A 23,280-nucleotide genomic window follows, 5' to 3' on the forward strand; every position below is an offset into this window, starting at 1 on the left:
AACAGATTGCAGAGTTGAGAAGAAATTCCGCCTTTGATAAGAGATGCGCAGAATGATTGGCCATTTTGCAATTCCCAGAAACAAATTTGGACTGACATACAAGAGAGGAGTGTATTGTCTGGTATTGAAATGGAAGGGCAATTGTTATAGGCAGCCAGTAACATAGTGTGATTATAATGTCTGGCCACAGAATAGTCTTCTTATTTGGATCCATCATGATAAAGCAAAAAACAAAAATCATTTTAATATATTTGGTTATGAGAATACAAGATCCTCGTACGATACATTGTAGTCTCATCTGTCTCAAGAATAAAAGTGTGAACAATTTAAATGTAAAATGTTTTATGATAATATCCAAATGTAAAATTGGTTATCATAGAACAAGCAAGAGAAAGCAGAAAATCAAGATGATAATGGCCTTAGCCCAATTTAATGTTATGACTCTAGCAAATTCAATATTTTATTCTGAACTAACAGAACAATCGGAGGCATGTTAAACTGAGAAATCAGCCCTGCTGGGTTTAGTGAGATTTACTCTCTAACAAGTACCGTATTTTTCGCTCCATAAGACACCCTTTTTCCCCCCAAAAAAGTGGGGAGAAAAGTGTGTGTGTGTTATGGAGCGAATACTGGGAGCAAGATCCGCATTTGCACAGGCGCCACAGGGGGAGGGCAGGCGGAGAACAAAGGGGGCAAGGTCCGCACCGGGGGCAAGGTCCTCATTTGCACAGGCGCCACAGGGGGAGGGCAGGCGGAGAACAAAGGGGGCAAGGCCCGCACCGGGGGCAAGGTCCTCATTTGCGCAGGCGCCACAGGGGGAGGGCAGGCGGAGAACAAAGGGGGCAAGGTCCGCACCAGGGGCAAGGTCCTCATTTGCGCAGGCGCCACAGGGGGAGGGCAGGCGGAGAACAAAGGGGGCAAGGTCCGCACCGGGGGCAAGGTCCTCATTTGCGCAGGCGCCACAGGGGGAGGGCAGGCGGAGAACAAAGGGGGCAAGGTCCGCACCGGGGGCAAGGTCCTCATTTGCGCAGGCGCCACAGGGGGAGGGCAGGCGGAGAACAAAGGGGGCAAGGTCCGCACCGGGGGCAAGGTCCTCATTTGCACAGGCGCCACAGGGGGAGGGCAGGCGGAGAACAAAGGGGGCAAGGTCCGCACCGGGGGCAAGGTCCTCATTTGCACAGGCGCCACAGGGGGAGGGCAGGCGGAGAACAAAGGGGGCAAGGTCCGCACCGGGGGCAAGGTCCTCATTTGCGCAGGCGCCACAGGGGGAGGGCAGGCGGAGAACAAAGGGGGCAAGGTCCGCACCGGGGGCAAGGTCCTCATTTGCGCAGGCACCACAGGGGGAAGGCAGGCGGAGAACAAAGGGGGCAAGGTCCGCACCAGGGGCAAGGTCCTCATTTGCGCAGGCACCACAGGGGGAGGGCAGGCTTACTTTAAAAGTAAGTTTTCCTCCTCTAAAAACTAGGTGCGTCTTATGGTCAGGTGCGTCTTATGGAGCGAAAAATACGGTAGATTTTGGATTGCAACAAAAACACAATATAGTATTTGTTGATCAGAGCCCACTCTGTAAAAGAGTCACAAAAAGTTTATGCCATAATATTTCTGTTAGCCTTTAAGATGCCTCAGGATTCTTTACTGCTTGCAGTGCAGCAGGTGAACATTGCTACCCTATGGGATTTCTCTGTATTCTGAAATGCATGAATGTTTTAAAAAAACTAATTCTTCTTATGTACATAGTCTTCCAAGATTTCATACCAGGCACCCTACCCATCTCCTGCATTAATCATTCCAAAGAAGGAATGATACTCTGTACAAACTCAATGGTATTTTTTCCTCTCATTTATAACCAAGGACTGTCTTTGTCTGGGTATTGACAACTGATTCTGCTGTTCACCCTGGTTCAGATGACACCCTGACCAAACCAATAGACTCCAAGCATATAAATGAGCTGGATTTGATGCTGCTGTTACACTAATCATGGGGGGGGGGGCACATACCCCTGCCAGTGGGCTTCAAGTCTGCCAATTAGCTGGGACTGAAAGAATCATATATATTCCTGCCATTCTTACCAAAGAACAGTCATAGATACACAGTTGGATGGTTGATTGGGGGAAGCAAGAAGAAGTAAAACAAGGCAACATTTCTGGCCCCCTCTCAATACTATTGTGTTCCTTAAGTTTCTTGGGGGGTTTCAGGAGTCTGTGATAAACATCAGTGTGGCAGAAACAGATATATAGATCTGGCCCTTTTGTTCCATGCCCATAACCCATAGTGCTTTGCCATCCAAGCTGATTAACCATAAACTTCCCATTCATTATGCATTCAGCCTTGACAGTTCAAGAACCCCTGAAAGCAGCAATTGTCCTATATGAGAAAAGAAATGTACATTAAAATTCCTCAGATACCTTTATGAAAAAACACACACAACACCCACAGCTATTAGGCATTTAAAATTGGTTAATATAAGTGGCTTATTTCAGAAAAAGCAAGAAAAAAAGCAGATTCCAGCAATTTTGCCCTTGATATTTTTTTCCTCTATCTGTGTGCAGCACTTTAGTCACAATTTACATAATAATGGGTGAGGAAGTGTTGTGGCTCACAAGCCAGTGCGCATTAGGCCTTAGCTGCTCTCCCAAAAGGCTTGAATATGCAGCAGATTTAATCTAGGTCAAAGGGGGAGGTGGGGGGAGAGGAGAAACCTCCATTTACCAGACAGAGAGCATTTATAGAGAGCGCTCCTATTCACAAGGGTGTGGGGATGACAGAGTGCCTTTCCTTTGAAGGCCTTCCCCAGCGCAGCTACAGGCTGACAGGGAACAGCAAAGTTCTGGCCAATTAACAGAAATGCAGGCATCACCTGAATACAAAGCGCAATGGAATTCCACCAAACCACTGTTTCCATTTCCATTTTACAAATTGGAAGTTCCCATTATGTAATCCCCACTCAGCCACCAAGCTTCCTGGGTGACACTGGGCCAGTCTCTATCTCTTAGCCTCGCCTACCTCACAGGGCTCTTGTGAGGACAAAAGCAAGGAAGGAACCATACACACCACCCTGAGCTCCTTGGAGAAATGGCAGTATAAAAATGTGATAAATAAAATGAATAATGTTGTGTGGAGAGAGTCTGTTCTAGAGTTGTTTTTCATAGGTGGCATTCAACGTGCATGTACTCTGCGTGCAGTACAATGTGACCTCATTGTCCATGGGGGATCTGTTCAAGAAACCCCACCAGATGTGCAAATCTGTGGATATGCAAAATTTGCACCACTTCCGGTTCGATGAGAAAACCAGAAAGGCTTTCTGAGGCCTCCTGAAACCCATGGAAGCCTCCATTGGCCTCTGCAGGGCTCAGAAGGCCTGCTGGAGGAATGGGAAAGCTACTTCCACTTTGTTTGTCAAACCAGAAGTGGTTTTCCCCCCTTATCCATTGCATCCGTAGTAAGTCAAATCCACAGATGCCAGATCCGTGGATACCAGGAATATAGCTGTATACACACATGATTGCTGAACTGTCTGCATGTACAGCATGCATATTTCCTTTCTCCTTTCCTAGACCACCACCACTGCAGCACAGCATGGCTGCATTGGGAGGGAGGAGTTGCAGCAGGTTCAGGAATGACCAATGGATGATGATGATGATGATGATTAATAATAATACAGGTATTTATATACCGCCTTTCTTGGTTGTCAGATTTCTCCTCAGACTTTAATTCAAGGCAGTTTACATAGGCAGGCAATACTAAATCCCAAATGGATCCCCAATGGATGAACTTTATACAGTACATAACTAAGGACACAATCCTGACTTACCCTTGGGCTGTCACAAATGTGCCATAAGGCACGTTTGCACCTCCTTGAGAGTCAGCTGGGCCTGCGCGCAGAGATGTGTCAGCCTGTGGCATGTCAGTGTGTCAGCCTCCACGCCTGCAGAGGAGATCCAAGGGGCTCCATAGGGGCTGCAGTGGCTTACCCAGGCATAAAGGGAAGAGTTTCCCCTTACCTTAGGCTTAGCCACTTTGCAGCCCTGTCTTGCGCTGGATACAGTGCCTGCCTCCTGGCTGTTCTAGTGCAAGATAGGATTGTGCTACACCTTGTGGAATTGTCTGCCAGAACATGTGGTGATAACCACTAAGTTAGATGACAAAAATAATTAGACAAATTCATGGCTGATAGATCTCTCAATGACTAAAAGTATGATAGTTTAGTGGAACTTCTGTGCACAGAGGCACTCTGATGCTCTAGCCTTCCATGCTCCTGCTCTGTCCCTTTTCCATTCCTTTTCCAATGGGAGGAACAAGTTAGCTCATCACCAGACAGGAGTATTGTAGGAGGAGAGCTCTTTCATTCGGCCAATACCAATTTTTGCAAGGTTTTGGAAGAGAAACTTCTGCTACTGATTTGTCTTTTGTTCATCCATCCTACAAGTGTGTGTGAGTGCATGTTTATGGCTAACAATAACCCTGTTCACATGTTCAGTTCAACCATTAGTCTATACATGCATAAAGGTATTAACACATTATTTTCAACATCCGCATGAATGTTGTACCCTGCATCATAAAGGGGCGCAGTCTCAAGCTTGACTTTAAAGTGAATACATGTGAATTTCATTCCTGTGAAAATGTTTATGTACACACAGACACCTGCACAAGTGCACAGTGTAATAGGTGAATAACTGATTTTCAGTTTCAATTTGGAGCCACATGCTGCCCTGTTGCACATTTGGTTGTGAAGAGTTTGGGGGGGGGGGGCAAACAGGTTCTTATTTATTTATTTTTCCGCACATGAGTTAACTGCAAAATGTATACTGCCATTAAGCAGGTGATTTCTATAGACCACTCTATTTTCTTTATTAGATTTTCTGCCTAAGTATTACAGTGTCTCTTTCTTAGTGTTCCTTCATCAATTATGGAACAAAAGACAAGATACAAGAATGCTATGTGTTTGGCTGCTCCTTTACTTTTCCAGTTTGGTTACATGAGGCCATGAAAAATCATTTGACTTTATCTTCCAAATGTCTTCCACTTTCTCTCTTCTGTTCTTGTCACATCTTACTCATGTATTACACAATCTTGTTAAAGATGCAGTGTGAAATAAGCAAGAGAGACTTCAGGGATAACCTTGCCTTGCTCTCAGATAATGAAAGCTGCTCCTTTCCTAGGTTCATTTAACTGCATCATAATTCACATTCATTGACAACGGGCACTGGTGACCTGGGGAGATTTGGACTCCCTGAGCCCAATTAGGAATTTCATACCATCCAACTTTGTACCAATTATTTTTTTTTTCTATAGAATGAAATAGGAAACTGCATACAAGGAAAAGATGGTGAGGAACAGGTTGCATCTTATGGGGGAGGATCTTCTTTAGGCAGGAAATAGTCCAGCAGAAGCAGTGTTATCTCTGTAACCTATATAAACACCCAGGGCTGGCCTTCAGCCAAATGACAGACTGAGCAAGGATCCTCTTGAGAACCCCCTTTCATTATTTTCCTATCGCATTAGTGGCTCTTCTCTTTCACAACTTTGATGCAATATTTGTGCGCATGAGTTATCCCTCTCGTAAAAAACAATAAATTTGCAGGCATGGATTGGTAATCTGTCTATTCATGCCATACACAAACAAAGAAAAATAAGTTTGTTTCCTCAAAGCTAAGAGAAGCCTTTCACTATTAAATATATGCAAAATGCCCAACTGCCCCCCAAGCCTTCTAAATCATTCACTACCCCCACCCAAAAGCACTGTTGGCTTTTTCAAACTCGGAATCACTTCCTTTCTGGGTTCTCATTGAGGACTTAATTTGTTAGAGGCTCAGCCCTGGCATCTGCCATTAATGCCAGGGTAAGCTCTGGAGCATATAAAATACAAAGTGACGTGTCACATAAGAACAGTCCCACTGGATAAGGCCATAGGCCCATCTAGTCCAGCTTCCTGTATCTCACAGCGGCCTACCAAATGCCCCAGGGAGCACACCAGATAACAAGAGACCTGCATCCTGGTGTCCTCCCTTGCATCTGACATAGCCCATTTCTAAAATCAGGAGGTTGCACATACACATCATGGCTTGTAACCCATAATGGATTTTTCCTCCAGAAACCTGTCCAATTCCCTTTTAAAGGCATCCAGGCCAGATGCCCTCACCACATCCTGTGGCAACGAGTTCCACAGACCAACCACATTTTCTCCAATAAACACGTTCAATGGTTAAGAACATAAGAACAGCCCTACTGGATTAGGCCATAGGCCCATCTAGTCCAGCTTCCTATATCTCACAGTGGCCCCAGCAAATGCCCCAGGGAGCACACCTGATAACAAGAGACCTGCATCCTGGTGCCCTCCTTTGCATCTGACATAGCCCAGGTTCCTTTTTAAGCTGTGGCCCCAGAATGTCATTTTTCTAAAGCACACTCCTAAATGAAATGTCTCAAATAGAATTCTCTGTGACTCACATGTTTAAAAGGGCTTTCTTCTACTATCTTAATTGCTTGTATAGAGACTGAAACACTGAGGGCCTGGGGGAGGGCAGCTGTATGTTCACCACATGCGCTGGCTTGGAACTTGTCCTTGCCTTGCAGCTTGTGAGGTGAGCTGCAGCTTTCAGTGAGTTTGTGTTGATCATTCTCCTTGTGGCTATTGCAAAACATGCATGCTCTACAAATGCCTTTATATGTCAAAATTCCCCCATTAATACCAGCTCCATTAAATCACCAGATAGCATTTAAAACCTTGAATTAGAGGGTTAGAGGTGCACATTACCTGGCTGTGTGCCCTGTTTAGCCTTAAAATCACTCACATTCTGCAATACTGACAAGCAGCCAACACCCTTGCTTGAGATTCTAGGCTTGTGTGGAGCTAGCACCTGTTTTGCTTTGCAAATGTGGATACTAAAGGGAGCTTCATTCACAGAAAGAAATGGGGAGGGGGAAGGATCACATACACACACACACAGAGAGAGAGAGAGAGAGAGAGAGAGAGAGAGAACTTCACTCATTTAGCCTCCTTCCAGGGCCTTCCATTCCTTGATCTGTCAGCCCTTAGAATTCAAAGGCAGCCTTTAAAGGAATTTTCAATTCACAACATGATGACTCTGTTGATGTCCTGAATGTGAATGTATCTTGAATTTAATTTGCCAAGTAGGAGTCTAGTTTTTGCTAAAAGAATAGGGAGCTCAATCATCAGATAATCATTAAAGCTGGTTTTTGAGGATTTTATTTTATTAGGCTAGAAGCAAAAAACATATTTCATACCCTTTCTTTTGAAAGTTCCCAATTGCTTTAAAGATTCACAGTGATAAGATCTTGCTACTCCTATCCCATGTTGTCAAGGCTTTCGTGCCAGAAAGAGGTTTATCCACAGTTTAGGAGAACCCCAGATCCATTTCTTTTTGGCACCTGAAAGTGACATATGTTGAAAGATTAGGCTACAGGTTTTGCAGGAGTGATTTTTTTTGTTAGCTTCCCAAATACTAGGAAGGGCTAAAATCAGGTCAAAGCCCAACTTCTACAGCAGGGGTGTCCAAAGTTTTTGGCAGGAGGGCCACATCATCTCTCTGTGTTGGGGCCGGGGGAAAAAAAGAATTAATTTACATTTAAAATTTGAATAAATTTACATAAGTTTACATAAATGAATATATTAAAGATGAACTTATATGAATGAATGAAGGTCTTGCAATAGCTCAAGGCCTTGCACAAAGGCCTTGCACAAAGCAAGGCTGGCCTTTCCTTTGCTGCTGCTACTGCATCACAGATGTGAAACAGCAAGCAGTGGAGGAAGCCCTCATCCCACAGCTCACATGACAGGTCAAACAGTCGCCCTCACGCTGAAAGCAGTTGCGTCGGGCCAGTGTGGGCTCCAACAAATCTCCGGAAGGCCAGAGGCTCATTGGAGACTAGGGTATCCCTGAGGGCCACATTGAGAGGCCTTGAGGGCTGCATGCGGTCCCAGGGCCGGGGTTTGGTCACCCCTTTTCTACAGCGTGACCGAGACCTGGCATACACATGCTGCAGAATGAAGTGCTAGAGTGCTGAGCTGAAATGTTTGCTTGCTTGTTTGAGTCGTTCATATACCACTTTTCAAAGAGGTTCATCTACAATCAAAAATAGAAAATAATCAAGTGTTCTGGCTGTATGTGGTAGGTCTTAAAGGTTCAGAAGTTCTGCTATATATAGCTCCCATTATAATGACCACCAGACAAATCTGGCAAACTGTAACAGTTACAAGGGGCTCAGGAGTGCCCATGCATGAGGCCAACTGACAGACCAATCCTGAGCTGCCCGGGGCACCCAGGCTTGGTGGCACCGAGAAGGGCTGCCGCCAGATCCTACGCCTCCCGGGCTACCGTGGGAGGCACCTCGGGAGAAGGGCACTTTCGTCCCCTTCTCCCAGGTAAGGTAAGCAGCCCTGCAATGGGGCTACTCACTTTACCATCAACCAAAAGGTCGGCAGTAAGATAAAAGCACTTGTGTAGGGCGTGGAGCTCCGCAGACCCGCCTCCCTCCCTTCCCCTGGCACGCCTCCCCCTGCCCCCTCTCCACCCCCCACTGGCCTCCCTCCTCCCCGTCCCTACCCCTGCCTACCTGCCTACCATGCTGCGGCTTGGCATTCCGGGAGACCGCCAAGCCACGGAAGCTGGGCGACCACCCCGCACTAGCCCAGCACCGGCCGGCACTGGGCTAGCACGGGCAGGAGTCTGGCGGTGAGGCTCACAAACGTGCTTTATGGCACATTTGCGACAGTGCTCGGCAGCACGGAGGCGTCCCGCTGAGCATAAGATTGGGCTCTGAGTTGTCAGGGGACACCTGCTTCTGCCTGTTCAGTTATGCTGGGTCCCAACCCCATTCCCCAAGCATCAGGGAGCTAATTCAAGCTGCTCCAATCTCCTCGGACTTGTGCCACCTCCTGAGGTGGTACAGGTTCAAGGAGACCCATTGGCGGCTGTGGTGGCTTACCCAGGGGTAAGGGGAAGAGTTTCCCCTTGCGTCAGGCTGAGTCACTTCGGGCCTCAATCTTGTGCGGGATACAGTGTAGGCCTCCTGGCCTGCCTGTTCCAGCGCAAGACAGGATTGCGCTGTAAGAAAGTTTTTTTTAATGTTTTAATTTTCAAAGATTGAACATTATTACATAAAAATAGTTGAAACAACTTAACCACTCACTTGGTACTTTTGTTACTAAAATTGTTCAAGTTACTTTTACCAAAAAGTAACTAATAACTTTTACAAAAAGCAACTAGTAGCTAAAGTACTTTTAAAGTCGCAATCAGTAACTGTAGCTGCTTCTGGGCTGTGAGGGGCAGGGAGGAAGTGGATTAGGCAGTAATGGTGCATGGCCCCTTTCTTTCCAAACCTCCCTGCCCCTTTCCTCCTCTTTGGAATACGCTGCCAAAAGAGGTAGTGTATGTCCAGGGAGACCCGTTGTTGCTCATGCAGCTTACCAGGAGGTATATTTCTACTTGCCTACCATAGGCTGAATGAGTGCTTCCCTGCTACAGAGTGGCAATTTTGGCAAGGTGCATTGATGCTGGTGGGGGGGGATAGGATTGGACCTGACTGCAGTAGTGAATGGCTGAGGGGGTTCCTACTTTGGGACAAGATCCTAAGCCTGCTTGGTTGGAAGAAGTGGCCCGCAGCTTGCTCCCACACAAGCCGGTCAGCCCTGGTCAGCCCGGTGCATGCTGGCACAGAAAGCAAACAGCAAGTGAATCCTGCTATCACTGGTAAGAGCAGAACATTTATTGTCCTCAGAAGGGCACACCCTCAGGGAAGCTCCCATCCTTTTGGGTGGTAAGTGCTGCTGGGATACATGCGGACATAAGAAGTCTGCAGAAGGAGGATGGATGGCAGTGCCGGTGGAGGGATTAGCATGGCTTTGGCATCAAAGAAAGCCTTGAATTTCAGTGAATGTGAGGTTGCTAATCTCACATGAGTTGAAACTCATGGATTTATTTTCCCATGGAATAACTGTGTGTTTGGTTTGAGCCAAAGTGCACAGAGCTACAACTAGTGCATGCTCTCCCCCTGTTTGCCCCATCATGGTTTCCTTCCTCTCCCTTGTAAGTCTCTTGGGGCAGGAATCCTTCTTTGCATTCATTGTAAAGCACAGTGTACCTCCTTGGCACTATATTATATTATTGTTTTATTTTTATTATTATTTATTTATGAGATGCTGACAGTGAGCTGGAATATCAGTAGAGCACATGGAGGGCCATGTATATTCATGAATATGTTTTTGTGTATGCTAATTCTGTGAGGGATATGGAAATCAAACATGATCTCACTAGAATGAAATCATGACGGTGAACAACATGAGAAAAATACTTGAGTTTTAAGAGAGGTTTGTCTGTCTTAGGCAAAAGCAAAAAGTTCTGTATACAGACCAGATATATTTGGTCATTCATATTTCTAACATAGATGAGTTATACATTTGGAAGATAATGGGGATGTTCCAGCAGAGCCATTGTACCACTTTTTTAACTTTCCATTGTGAATTTTTGTTAGGAAATAGAGCAATTGCTTTTTACTGGGTATTTGGAAAGGTGCTACTTGTTTCTTTCAAAGCCAGCAAGAAAAAAGAGGTTTCATACTTGCTGTGGAGACAGTGATGCATCAAGATGTGGGCAAATATTGCTGTTTCTCTTCCACTATTAATCCTTCACCATCACAATGACTATCTGCCTTGAGCCTCTTCTCTGATCCAATGTTACCAGGAGGCAAAGGACTTGTATTTAGACACAGGAAAAGAAGGAAGAAAGAGAAAAATGATTCTAGCTATACAAATGTGAGGTGGGATAGAGAGCTGAACCGGGCATGGCTTCTCAACATCTTTCTCCAACTCTGTGTGTGTGTGTGTGTGTGTGTGTACTCCTTATCAGATTTGGAACCACCATGGGTTCTGAACCTGCAGCTGTAGGTCCCACTGATGACCTCCCAGAAGCAACCAGAGGGAGGTCTGGGAGGTCCTTTGAGTTCCAGGGAGACTGTATGCCACACACACTGCTTGCAACCTCCCCATGCCTCAGAATGTGTACCTGAGCCTTTTTGCAGGCACTTCCAGTTTTCACAAAAACCAGAAGTACCTGCTAGAAGGCTCCAGCAGGCATTCTAAGGCATGGGGAGGCTGCACATGACCTCCCAGACCACAGAATCAGGTCAGAGCACAGAATTCTTTATCTGTGGTTTTCAACATCTGCCAGGGTTGGTTCCCCTGTGGATGCTGAGGACCAACGTGTATTTTGTTTTTAATTGAAGTCATAGAAAGGGTCCTTACCCACATCAGGACCATAGCAAGAAGTGGGGGAGGGGGGGCAAATAGCCTGGTAAACCTTTTTTATTTACTTATTGCAATGTGGCCTTGTCCCGTCTTCCCAGTGACCCTACTCAGATTTGCACCACCTCTTTGGCTGGTGTAAATTCCAGCGGATCCAAGGGGACACGTTATGCTGAGGCCAAGGGCATACGGTATCGTCACCACCAGTGGCATGCCAAGCGGGAGGGGGGGGTACGCCCCAGCTGCCACAGTGGAGTGTCATATGAGAGGGTGACACTTGAGGCTCACCCAAGATGACGGCTGCTGACTCGTAGTGTTTTGATCCAGTCGGGGATCACTTAGAAACACTAAGGGAGAGTGGTTGCATGAGAAAGCAGGATGTAAGGAAGGAGGAGGAAGGAAGCAACTGTGCAATCACCCCACTGCAACTCCCTCCTCCTTCCTCACATCTCCCTTCCTCGTTCCTCTACCGCTGCCAATCGGGAATCATTTAGAAGACCTAAGAGGAGCAGTGTCCCTCTTCCTACTCCTTCCCCACATCCCCCTTCACACTGCTGTGTCCCCTTAATGTTTCAGTTGCTTCTTGATCTGGATTGAGCCTGATCATTGAGCCTCTAAAGGAGGAGGAAGGGGGGCAGTGGGCAGATCATGCTGCCACCAAATCTTCCTCTTCTGGGAGAACCCAGAACTGATGTCACGTGATGCAATGATAACAGCGCCCCAGGTTCTGGGGGCCCAAGCGATACCACTGATCACCAACACTCACATTTGCCCATAGCTCTCCCTTGACATATCCCTGGTCTGGCCCCATCCCAATCTTCCCCTCTGCTGACTTACTTGCTCTGTCAGGAGCTCCTGAGGTCATTGGTCCATGCCCAGGGCTGCAAGCAGATTGCTCTGGTAACCCTGGCCTGTGCACCATCACAGCAGCTGCCACATCAGCAACCTGGGCCTTGCACTAAAAGAACACATGTTGCATCCACACAAGGCCCAGACAGGAGTGGGCCATCACATGTGTGTCTCTAGCCACTGATCTATAAGCCAATTTTTGTTTTTCTTTCCTTCCCCCCCCCCTTTTCCTAAGTGGGTTACATTGGCAGTTTTCTGCCACGTCAAATCTTTTCTAGCAAATTGTACATGCTGCAGCTGCTTGCGAAAAAGATACCCCATTGTTTACACTGCAGTGCCAATTGAACTTTTGGTTAACTTAATTTCTGAGCAGTAACAGTTTGCTGAAGCTGTAGGTGTGCTACATGGATACAATACGTGTGGGTGATATTTGTCTCTTTTTTTCCATTTTAAACAATGAAGCATTCCTCTTATGTGTGCCACTCATGTAGGCTCATTATAATTCACATTTTCAGCCTTCATATAATAATGTTGCTCAGTCATCTTTTTTCTTTCTCTCTATTGTAGCTGAGCAAACCATTCCCGGTAATTTCTGAAAGCTTTTCAATTTCTCTCTGTAGGTTGTTGTTTCGTAACATTTTATACAAGAAAAGCTGCACTTGAGGCACAGAATGCACTGCACAATATTAAAACTTTACCTGGGGTGAGTATACTTGCTTTTCTTCACCGTAATCATTTTGGAGCTGGGGGAAAAAAAAAAAACCTTCCTTTTGCAGAAGGTGCTACTTACAAGCTGTTAGTGCCCCAAATGACTTTAGTCTTTCAAGGGAGGTTCATGACCGGATGGTTCAGTGTACGTGAACTCTGCCAAATGGCAGACCAGCTGTGATTCTGTTAGGATGCCTGAAATACTGCTCATGATGTTGCATGGTGCCTGTCCATAGAGATGAAACGATCCAGGATTTCATTTTAAAATGGAAAAAGAAAAATCTCAGGCTGATACAACAACATGAAATGAAAAAAGTTGACTGTTAAAGAAGAACAGTGTGGGCCAGATCTAGAGACCTGAGTTTACATATGGGGCAATCATCATGGGGGCTTGGTTCCAGAAGGAATATGCTCTTTTCCTCCTAATTTCCACCTCACTGTGTCTTTAACACTGCAGGAACTGTATCTGGTCACATGGTCTGGTTGGCCTTGGTGGAGCCAACATTCACTAACCAAACATTTCTGGTGGAAAATGGGGGCTTTGGGGCTTTCCCAATCCCAGACCCCCACATTCCATATGTTTCTTTTTCCCACCAGTCCAGACTGACTTTTTAACTTGGATTGGCTGCTTCTTTGTTGCCATGTTTTCTTTCAGTCAGGTTCATCTTTTTTTTGAGGGGAGGGGAAGAAGTGGTGTTATCACATAAACAGTCAAATTTGGCCACATAAGAAGTGAAGTTTGCCCCCAGCCCATTGGCATAGCTAAGGGGGTGCAGGCGGTAGCAGTTGCACCGGGCATCAAGCTTTAGGGAGGTAACAAGCTGAGCTTGACACTAGTGACCAAAATTGTGAAAATCTTGATATGAATAATACCATCATGTTATATATCATTGGAAAGGTAATTTAATGTAGAGTGCAATGAAACAAACAGCAGTGGAATATCCATTTTCCATCAAAAGCTATGGCCAATTAACCAGAAAATGAAAACACAACTGACTTGTGGAACAAAAAGTGGATTTGCTTAACTCCAAACTGACCTATGAGACTGTTTGTTCTGAGTACCAATGAGATGTTATTATGATTCAGCATGGAACCAATAACTTTATTTATTTATTTATTTATTTATTTATTTAAATTTGATTTTGTCATGCAAGGGGGCCTACAAAATCTTCTTGGTTGCAGATAGATGGCTTAGCTATGCCACTAACTGGGGGAGGAGGCAGCAGAGCAAATGAGTGGTGAGCTGCTGGGGGGGGGAGGTGGGTTCCTCCCAGTTTTCACTTTTTAAAAAGCCTGGGTGTGATGTCACTTCCAGTTGTGACATCACTTCTGGGGCAACATTTTGAGCTTGGCACCGGGCTACACAATCATTAGCTACGCCACTGCCCCCACCCAGATCTGATTGGTTAACTGAACATACAACTGCTGCTGCTGTAATACTGGGGGGCTATTGGGGGGGGAGAGGCTCAGGACCTACTGGACCTACTGAATTTCTCAGGACCTAATAATAACAACAACAACAACAACTTTATTTTTACCCCGCCTTTCTCCCCGAAGGGACTCAAGGCGGCTTACAACAGGTTAAAACATTAAAAACATAATTTAAAACAAATAAAAATACATTAACATATATCATAAAAACAGCAGTCAGATAAAAAATAGTCAGGTAAAAAGAGCGCAAATCATAAAAGAATCAGGCCTGTAAAAAATATTAAAAGATGTTGAAAAGATGTTTAAAAGGCTGAGAACTCAGAAGGCTTGTTTAAACAGAAGGGTCTTCAGGCCTCACAGAAAAGTCTCAAGAGAGAGGGCCATTCTTAAGTCAAGGGGAAGGGAGTTCCATAGTGTTGGTGCCACTACTGAGAAGGCCCTATTTCTTGCCACCGCCCCACGTACCTCCCTAGGCGGCGGCACTTGTAAAAAGGCCTTTTCTGATGACCTAAGAGGACAAACCGGATTGTATGGGAGTAGGCGACCTACTGGAAGTGATGTCATGACCAGAAGTGACATCATCAAGCAGGAAAATTTTTAACAATCCTAGACTGTAATCCTACCCACACTTACCCAGAAGTCCCATTTACTATTATTGTTAAAAGCATATACATAGTAGCCTATTAAAAGTACAGATCTGTAACATTTCCCCAAATACAGTCACATACCGTAGTGGCATCAAGTCTATTAAAAATAAAATATTGAAATGAATGAGCCAATTTGAGGGACCCACCTGAAATTGGCTCATGACCCACCCAGTGGGTCTTGACCCACAGTTTGAGAACCACTGCTTTAGAGCGTCATTTCGGACTCCTCTTGGTGCTAGTGGGGTTTAATGACATAGTGGTAAATTTCAAAGTGCAGGAGAACCACTGCTTTAGAGCGTCATTTCACACTCCTCTTGTAGCTGGTGGGGTTTAATGACATAGTGGTAAATTTCAAAGTGCAGGAATCCCCCCATAGCTATGCCCTTCTGCAAAGGCCTACTCTTAAAATAAATTCCTTTGGCACAAAACATGGAGTACACAGAGTCCAACAAGTTCCCTTGGCTCTCTTATTTTCCCTCCCTCTTTCTCAGATCCCCACCCCTTTCCCTTTCTTACTATTTATATTTACCACTGCACTCCAGAAATGTGGCTTCTCTGTCACCACTTCTGGTTGTTTCTTCTCATCCTTGGCCACCCATATGGCTTTTTGAAAGGTCAGAAGACAGAAAGTGTCCAGGATAAGCAGGGAGTAATCAACTAGAATAGATATCCTTCTCATTCTGATCCCTGGAATTGCAAATTGGGAAGCCCAGTAACAGGAGGGAGAAGAATGGCCAGGTGGGGGGAGCAATGGTGGAAACAAGGTGTGTGACCATAGATAAGCACCCCACAGGGTCAAGTCATTGCTCCACCTCTGGAATAAGTGGGGAGGCACTGCTCTACCCCATTCCCCACCACTGCACATTCTCCAGAGAGGATGCGGTCCTCCCCTGTTGTTGAGATTCTGAGATCCACTCTGAGGTGCAGTTGAACTACAAGCCAATCTTATCTAGGGCTTGCAGTGGCTCATCTCATGAGCCAGACTGATGACATGAAAGCCCCAGTGCTGCCAGCAGACGTGTCAGGGGGTCCTGCATATGCTACATAGTCACCCTGCTCGAGCAAATAGTTCAGTGGGAAGAGCATTTCAGGGAAGGATTGAGACAGGGAGCAGGCCAGGCAGTGGGCAGTTCAAAGGCAGGAAGGGAAGATTCAGTGTCAGCCACACATGCTGAAATCCCATTCCTATTTCCCTGCACCAAACTACCCCTTGAATCTCCTTGGACATATGCCAAGGAGGGCCATATGAGCCAGGGTGGTGTAGTGGTTTTGGAGGTGGACTTAGACCTGGAAGATCCAGGTTCAAATCCCCCCTCAGCCACTAAGCTTCCTGGGTGACCTTGGGCCTGTCACTTTCTCTCAGCCTCACCTACCTTATAGGGTTGTTGTAAGGGCAAAAAGGAGGGGAGCAGCTGTGTACACCGCCCTGAGCTCTTTAGAGCAATAATAATAATAATTATATGCCAGCTAAATAGCAGCCACAGGTCTGAGGAGACCCATTGGAGGCCAGACAGTGCATGAGTAGGAAGAAAGTACAAAATATTTTTATTTACCTCTCCTGAGCAGTCTGTTTGCTCCCACTCCTTAGCATCCAGTGTGCATTCTGTCAGCAGTGCTGCATGCTGGGGGGCGGGGAGAATAGGATTTGGCCCCTAGTAACTCAGCTGTCATCCTCTGAGGATATCCCTTTTAAGTTAGGCTCTGGTTAAATCTCTGAGCCAAGAGTGGATGTATCCTGACTCTAGCACATTTATGTGAAATTGCACTTAGGTACCCACGTAGTACAGTGTTTGCTATTCACACAAGACAAGACAGGTGTTGATATCTCTATAATGACTGTGGAATAATTCAAAGTTTCCCTAGTATATCTTACAAGAAAAATTTTCTCTCTACTTTTACATTGGTGAGGACAAGCTGCAGCAGGCAGTGAAAAGTCTTCTCCAATTTGCAACAGTGCAAGAGGGGAGAGACTTGGGCAGTGAGTGATACTTGGCTGTGAAAGAAGCAGCATTCCAATAGTGCCCCTCTTCATATGTGAAATGCTGGAGATGGTGATTGGTAGTGCAGAAGTTAAAGCTATCACCCTCCAGCGGCTTATGCTTACACACCCCAGTTTACACTTTGCATTCATAGGTCAATTTGCTCCGCTGAGGTCTGTGGAATGGCCATGCTATTGATTTTTTTCCAGGCCTATGCTGGGTTCCATTGTAACATTGTAGCTAGTCAGGCTGGCAGACATTCTCTCTCTGCTTACAAATCAGAGCTGTTGCTTTCGCTCTTTCTGAGTCACTGCAAAACCAAATCAATCTTCTGTTGTTCTCCAAATTCCACAAGGGATGCAGATGGGCCACGGGTGGTTTTGACATCTGACCTTAGCAGCAATTTGTAGTTGAATTTTTTTTTATCTGTGTGTGATTTTATTTTTAGCACAAGATGCCTCCTGCAACCACAAGAACCTGCTTCTGTTCTTGAAAACAGTGGCTTGCGCCTTCTGCCTCTTCCTTCTCACCCTCCTGGTTAAAGACCTGAAGCTGATAGAGAGTTAAAAGCAGAAAGGCCTTGTTAGGCCAATTTGTTGTGCAGTCATGTTCTCTCTGTTGCACAATCCATTTCAAATGAGGAAGGTATCTGTAACTCCGCTTTTATGTGTGGCTCTAGCAGATAAATTCTACTCCTTAGCAAGACGCAAACACACTGACACACTATCTATTCCTTTGAGTTTCAGCCTTTTTAGTGGACATGAAGAGAATGTTGGTAGGCATGAATGATTAATGCAGCCTCTTGGAAGGAAATATTGCTTGGGTGCCTTGCTGTTTGATTACAAGCCTTGGAATTAGTCAACATTTCCATAATTCTAAACCAATATACACCTGTTTTCCCACTGTGATGTGAAGGCACAACTTAATTTAACAGAAACCCTGCTGGGCTAAATCTCTCATTAAACACTGAGCTGGTTCTGTAATTTAAAGTTGCAGTACCACTATTTTAAGGCAATTGTCTTTTTGTGTTGTGAAATTAATAAGAAGTTAATGATGCATTTTCTGTACTTCCTTGGAAACTTTTACAAAGAACCTACCAAAGAATAATTGGTTGGTAATGCAAGCATGGAGGTAGGCCGCAAAATGCAGATTTGCCTTCTGGATTGGGGTCCATATTTGTTAAAGAATGCTATGCTAGTTCGAAAACAAGCCATACGTTTTGCACCACAGTGTTTACTCACCACAGTGTGTACTCATTGAATCTGGGTGTCTTGCCCAAATTCTCCCTATCCTGCCGACTACGCCAATTTGTCCCTTCCAAATATTCTAACTCCCTTCTAATGCTCACTTTGGCTAATTAACACCCTCCTTTTCCAAGAACAACAGCTGTGGTGTGCAAAGAAATGAACAGAACTCCTTATCAGTTGACAAGAATTTATTGCTACAAACACATACACTCCTGCAAGTTCTCTTGTCCAGAGGCTTTCCCTCCCCCAAACCCCACTTAACTCAGTGGGTAAAGGTCCAAAGCCTACAGTCCAAGTCCAATCCGGTCTCCAAAGCACAGTCCAGTCTTCCCAGTCCAGTCTTCTGCAGCAGATTCCCTCCTCTGTGTCCTCTCCAGCAGAGTGTCTCCTCCAGCAGGGTCTTGGCAGTCCTCTCTTCTGTGTCCTCCAGCAGAGTCCTGGCAGTCCCCTTCTCCCATAGGTCTGGATCAGGTAGCATCTCCCTCTGGGTCAGGGTAGCTCTGTCTGAGTAGCTTTGCTCCTGCTGAAGCTACCTTTTATCCGTGGATGTCTCATAATCCAAAATGCAGCTCACCTGTGAGCTACCTTGTTAAGTCCAAATTAGGTCAGGTGAGCCATCTCTTCAGTCCATGTCCATTCATAGTCCCGTCAAGGTCAAATGAAGCTCAGGTGTCCATCCAGGCCTCCATTGGCCTTGATTGATTACAGCTGTGGAGCCAGCACTGCCCTTCCCAGAGCTGTCAAACAGCTGTCAAAACATGGAATCACTGTCAACACCACATCATCCGCCTGATGATCTTCTGAACTTCCATTACACTGGCTAATGTACATTATCCAATAAATGATTACACAGGCCAACACACATTTTGCTTCCTTAAATGTTTCACCAATTCCTGGGTATATTTGGGGTGCCGATTCAAAAAATGGCATCCGTTTTGCCCTATCATGTCTAGTTTTGGAGATATAGTATAGCCTCATTAGTGCATTGTTTAAGCAGCTTCCTCATGAGGAAGCCTACACCATGGCTTCCTCATGAGGAAGCTGCTTGAACCATTCACTAATGAGGCTACACTATATCTCCAAAACTAGATAGGGCAAAATGGATGCCATTTTTGGAATCGGCACCCCAAATTCATTTCAAACCACCATAAAGTTTGGGAAAAACTTTTCTGACCCTCAGTTTTGTAGTCCTGTGTTAGTGCACTGATAACTCCCCTCCCCTGTGAAGTGTTAGTTCATAGGGGAGGAGAGTCTTTCTGAATCCAAGCACTATCAAAATTGACATCTACATGTTGGATATATTGGAATCTATGAATCTAGGAATCTACATACCTTTCTATGTTAGAAAAGATATGAGTGTGTGGCACTGTGAATACAGCAGAGTCATTTTGCTACTCATGTAGACTAGCTCTGCTGAATTGGACCTGAAGTTGTTGAATTTATTTATTTTTCAAATGTTTTCCCTTCTTCGCAACCTTGAAAGCAGTAAAATATAATAAAAATGCATACAATGCAGTATGGTGCCAGAGGAGGGGTCTGATGGCATGAAGACAGGGAAGACTTGAGGACAGGAAGCATTTGTGACAAGAGCTTCGGAAGCACCTGTCTCTCCAGAGACTCACATGGAAAGGGAGGCCTGGGAGCCAACGTTGCCTAAATTTGCTTTGCCTGAGCAGGTAGAAACCCCATTTCCCTCTTATTATTCCAAAGACTCCTCTCCAGATCTTCCAGCTACCACATCACATCTAGGGACAGCAGGGGGCTCCTCAGTTCCTCCAGAGCCAGTGCAGAAGCAATAAGAAGAGCCTTTTCAAGTTCCAACTGTGTTCCTCAAGTTGGCAAAACTTAATGTACTGATCTGACTGCAAGACCACTAAGGCTCAAGATATCCAGGCTATTGCTGCAGCAACATTCTAAGCTCACTATTCTGAGTTGTCCTATATCCATTCTGATTTGTAGTCCCTTTTCAGTTATTATATAACTATAATAGAATGTCCATGATTAAGGAGGGGAACATGCAAGAAAGACCCGCTTCCCAGTGGTGATATGGTCTGTAGCCCCACCCCATTATCCTTCTGGGAGAATGTCTGAAGAGCCAAAGTCTGTCTCGGGAAAAAGATTAGGAATGCTTGAGCCTCAGTGTTCTTAATCACAGGGACAACCTCTCGCCAGAGAGATCATTAGCATCTTCAGACATGGGGGGGGCATTACTCTGGAATCACAGTGGAGGTTCTTCATGGTTACAGAATGTCCACAGTGAGCTGACCATGGTCCTGAACTAGGCTATGCCCCTGCCCAGGCTGTTCAGTGTCCTTTGTGCACCCCAAACCTGAAACAGGGTACATTAAGATGACATTATGCAGATGTCCAGATACTTCCCAATATCTACAGTTTGTAACTTCTAAATAATTGGATATTAGATTCAAATTGCACACAGTGCAATCCTAAGCATGGTTCTTTGGAAGCAAGTCCCATTGAGTTGAATGAAGCTTATGTCCTAGACGAGCGTGTGTTTAGGATTGCAGTCTCAGATACCTAATAGATTCTGAATACCAAGCTCTCTGTAGAAACATTCTGATTGCTATGTCTGTTCCAAAGTGCTAAAGAGTGATTCTCATTTTCATAATATACTTTGATCATATTGACTTTTTCTCTACCTTATTAAAAGCTAACCAAATGTGTAAGCATAACCATGTGTAGCACATCCCAAATACTATGTAACCAAACCTGTAATAATCATCCTTATGATCATTTATTTATTTACTTATGGCTAGTTCTATTTTTTACTGATGTTAGTTAAGATAGTCCTATGGCACCTTGAACAAGAATAACAAATATTCACTAGGATCTCAGCTCAAACAGCAACTGTCAGCCAGATCTGGCCCATAACAGCAAATTATTTGCTCAAAGGGAACGTTTTAACTATCTGTACAAAAGCCAGGAAAGGACTAGAGCTCATACGATGGACTTCCCTAGGCAGGGCCTCTGAAAGGAATTTTATCAGGGGGTACAACATTTATTTTGGACCCCTTCCTTAAGGGGGAGGGGTGGGGAGGGACAAAGCAAGGGAGGGGGAGAGTGGCAACAGCTGGAATAGTCTTTGGGGCCCAGATCTACCAGGCTTCCCAATGTGGAGCCGAGGTCTACCTGCCCATGCAGCATCAGCAGCTAGATACAGTAATATGAAAAACCAAACATGCTCCAGAGTCTCTCTAAAATCTTTTAAATATAGAAAATCATGGGCCATGTCCCTATGTACAAGTTTGATATGGAGGTCATTACCTGAGAAGATACTTGAGGCTTGTATTCATCTGCTAGAAACACACTTTCTTCTGTATTGCTGTTTTTTAAAAAAAATGTTTTAAGTGCATTATGTTTCAGAGAAAAGATAGCACCAATATTCCTTTAAATTTTGTTTGGAATAATTCCTGTAGCTGACCTTAAGTAGAGTACTGTGTGAAGCATCTTGAGTTTTCAGTGCGTTATTTATTTCCAAACTTAGGTTTCAGCATTTACTTTTCTTTTTTTTAATTTGGTGTTATATGTGAGAGGTATTGTAACATGTAATACAGTGACTATTTTAGGGCCAAATTTAGAAGGTGTTATTTTTCTGTGTGGTTTAGGTGTTGTTTAAAAAAAAAAAAAAAAAAAAAAGCAAAGCACTTTTATGGGGGATGATCCCAATCAGGACCATGGCTACAAAGCAGGGTTTTTTCAGACCCTTTCTTCCCATGCTGCAGCTCAGATAAAAAAAATTGCTTCCCTGAAGCTTTTGTCTGCCCCAGGAGGAAAGCTGCCATAGGCAACTTCCATTGGAACCACAGTTCAGAAGAAAAAAGTTAATCTTCCCCCCTTCTCCAGTGCCCTGGTCCCAGTCCACACTGGTCACTGCAAGGCTGATATTTCTCAGAGTACATGTGAAGACATGTTGGTGTACTGTAGAGGTTAAAGAGTTGAACTTAGACCTGGAAGATCCAGGTTCAAATCCCCATATAGCCATGAAGCTTCCTGGGTGACCATTATCTCTCAACCTCACCTATCTCACAGGGTTGTTGTGAGGACGAAATGTGCAACATTGTGTTTACTATGTTCACTAAACATAGCCTTGTTCACTAAAATTATCTCTGGTCTATTGTCAGTTTAGCTTTACCTATTATATTTATGCATTATTTCTACATACTGTCCTTCCCAAAAAAATTTCAAAGGGCATTATGTTATAAAAGATTTAGTATAAAGACTCTGTACAAGATGTAATCTCATGAGCTGTGTCAGAACTATGTTTGTAGCATGACAGCATTCCTGAACTGATCGTACCGCTTTGCTTGTCTTATGCTGATCATTAGGACATCAGCATTTAGTTGGTTTATCTTCTAAATTAATTGATTAAAAGCTTTCTTATTGCCTAAAACATGCCCCAATTAAACAGCCATCAGAGCTTTGATTTTTAAAATTATTTTTCAATACAAGTACTTATAAAAATTGCATGTGACAGATGAATCTGGAACATCACTGATCTTTTTTTTCAAGTTGTTGTTTCAGGAAAGAAACTGATAAATTTATAGAAAAGTTGGCAGTTTTTATTTTCATTTCAGAATGAAAAGTACCAAGGCAACATCCACCTTTGAACGTTTTTTTTTAAGCTATGATTGTTTTTGTTACTTTTAGTTAATTAATATTATCATTTGTGTGTGTGTGTGTTTTTAAAAATTGCATGTGCCAAGTGCCATCTTAAATTTGCACCCTTCCTGGGTGTTAAAGAGAAGGGGCCATATTAAGAGGACACTTGTTGGAATGCACTTGCATCATTTAAGAACAAAGAATTTTTTTTTTGGTGGGCCGGTGGGTCAACTCGGATATTGCAGGCGCAAGTCCATGTTGACCTGTGTAAGCAGATCAGGCCTGGGAAGGGGGTCAGGATTTAACAGGTACTGCTACCATCAAACCCGCCCATTCCCGGGTCTGATCCACCCTCCTCCCTGAACCCATTGCCGCTCTGTTACAGACACCTCCTCCCTGTTCTGTCCCTTCCCCACCTCCCTACTGCCTCATAGGGCGTCCGTCAGCATGTGGCCCCTACCACTAACCGCTTCCGGTGGTGGCCAGGCCATGCTCTCTCGCACTATGCTAAAGCACGCCATGCTGGTTGAATGCAATTAGTA

The 23,280-nt window shown here is 44.7% G+C and overlaps 1 protein-coding gene across 14 annotated transcripts in view; it reads left to right on the forward strand.

The window, feature by feature from the left end:
- Positions 1-23,280, forward strand: part of CELF2 (CUGBP Elav-like family member 2) — a 503,139-nt gene that overhangs the window by 349,000 nt on the left and 130,859 nt on the right. For all 14 annotated transcript variants that reach the window (XM_066633616.1, XM_066633614.1, XM_066633615.1 and 11 more), the window contains one exon: positions 12,730-12,812. In XM_066633616.1, coding sequence (XP_066489713.1) covers positions 12,730-12,812 — 83 coding nt within the window. The remainder of the gene's footprint in view (positions 1-12,729; positions 12,813-23,280) is intronic.

This window comes from Tiliqua scincoides, chromosome 7 (assembly GCF_035046505.1).
Source record: "Tiliqua scincoides isolate rTilSci1 chromosome 7, rTilSci1.hap2, whole genome shotgun sequence".
NCBI lineage: Eukaryota > Metazoa > Chordata > Lepidosauria > Squamata > Scincidae > Tiliqua > Tiliqua scincoides.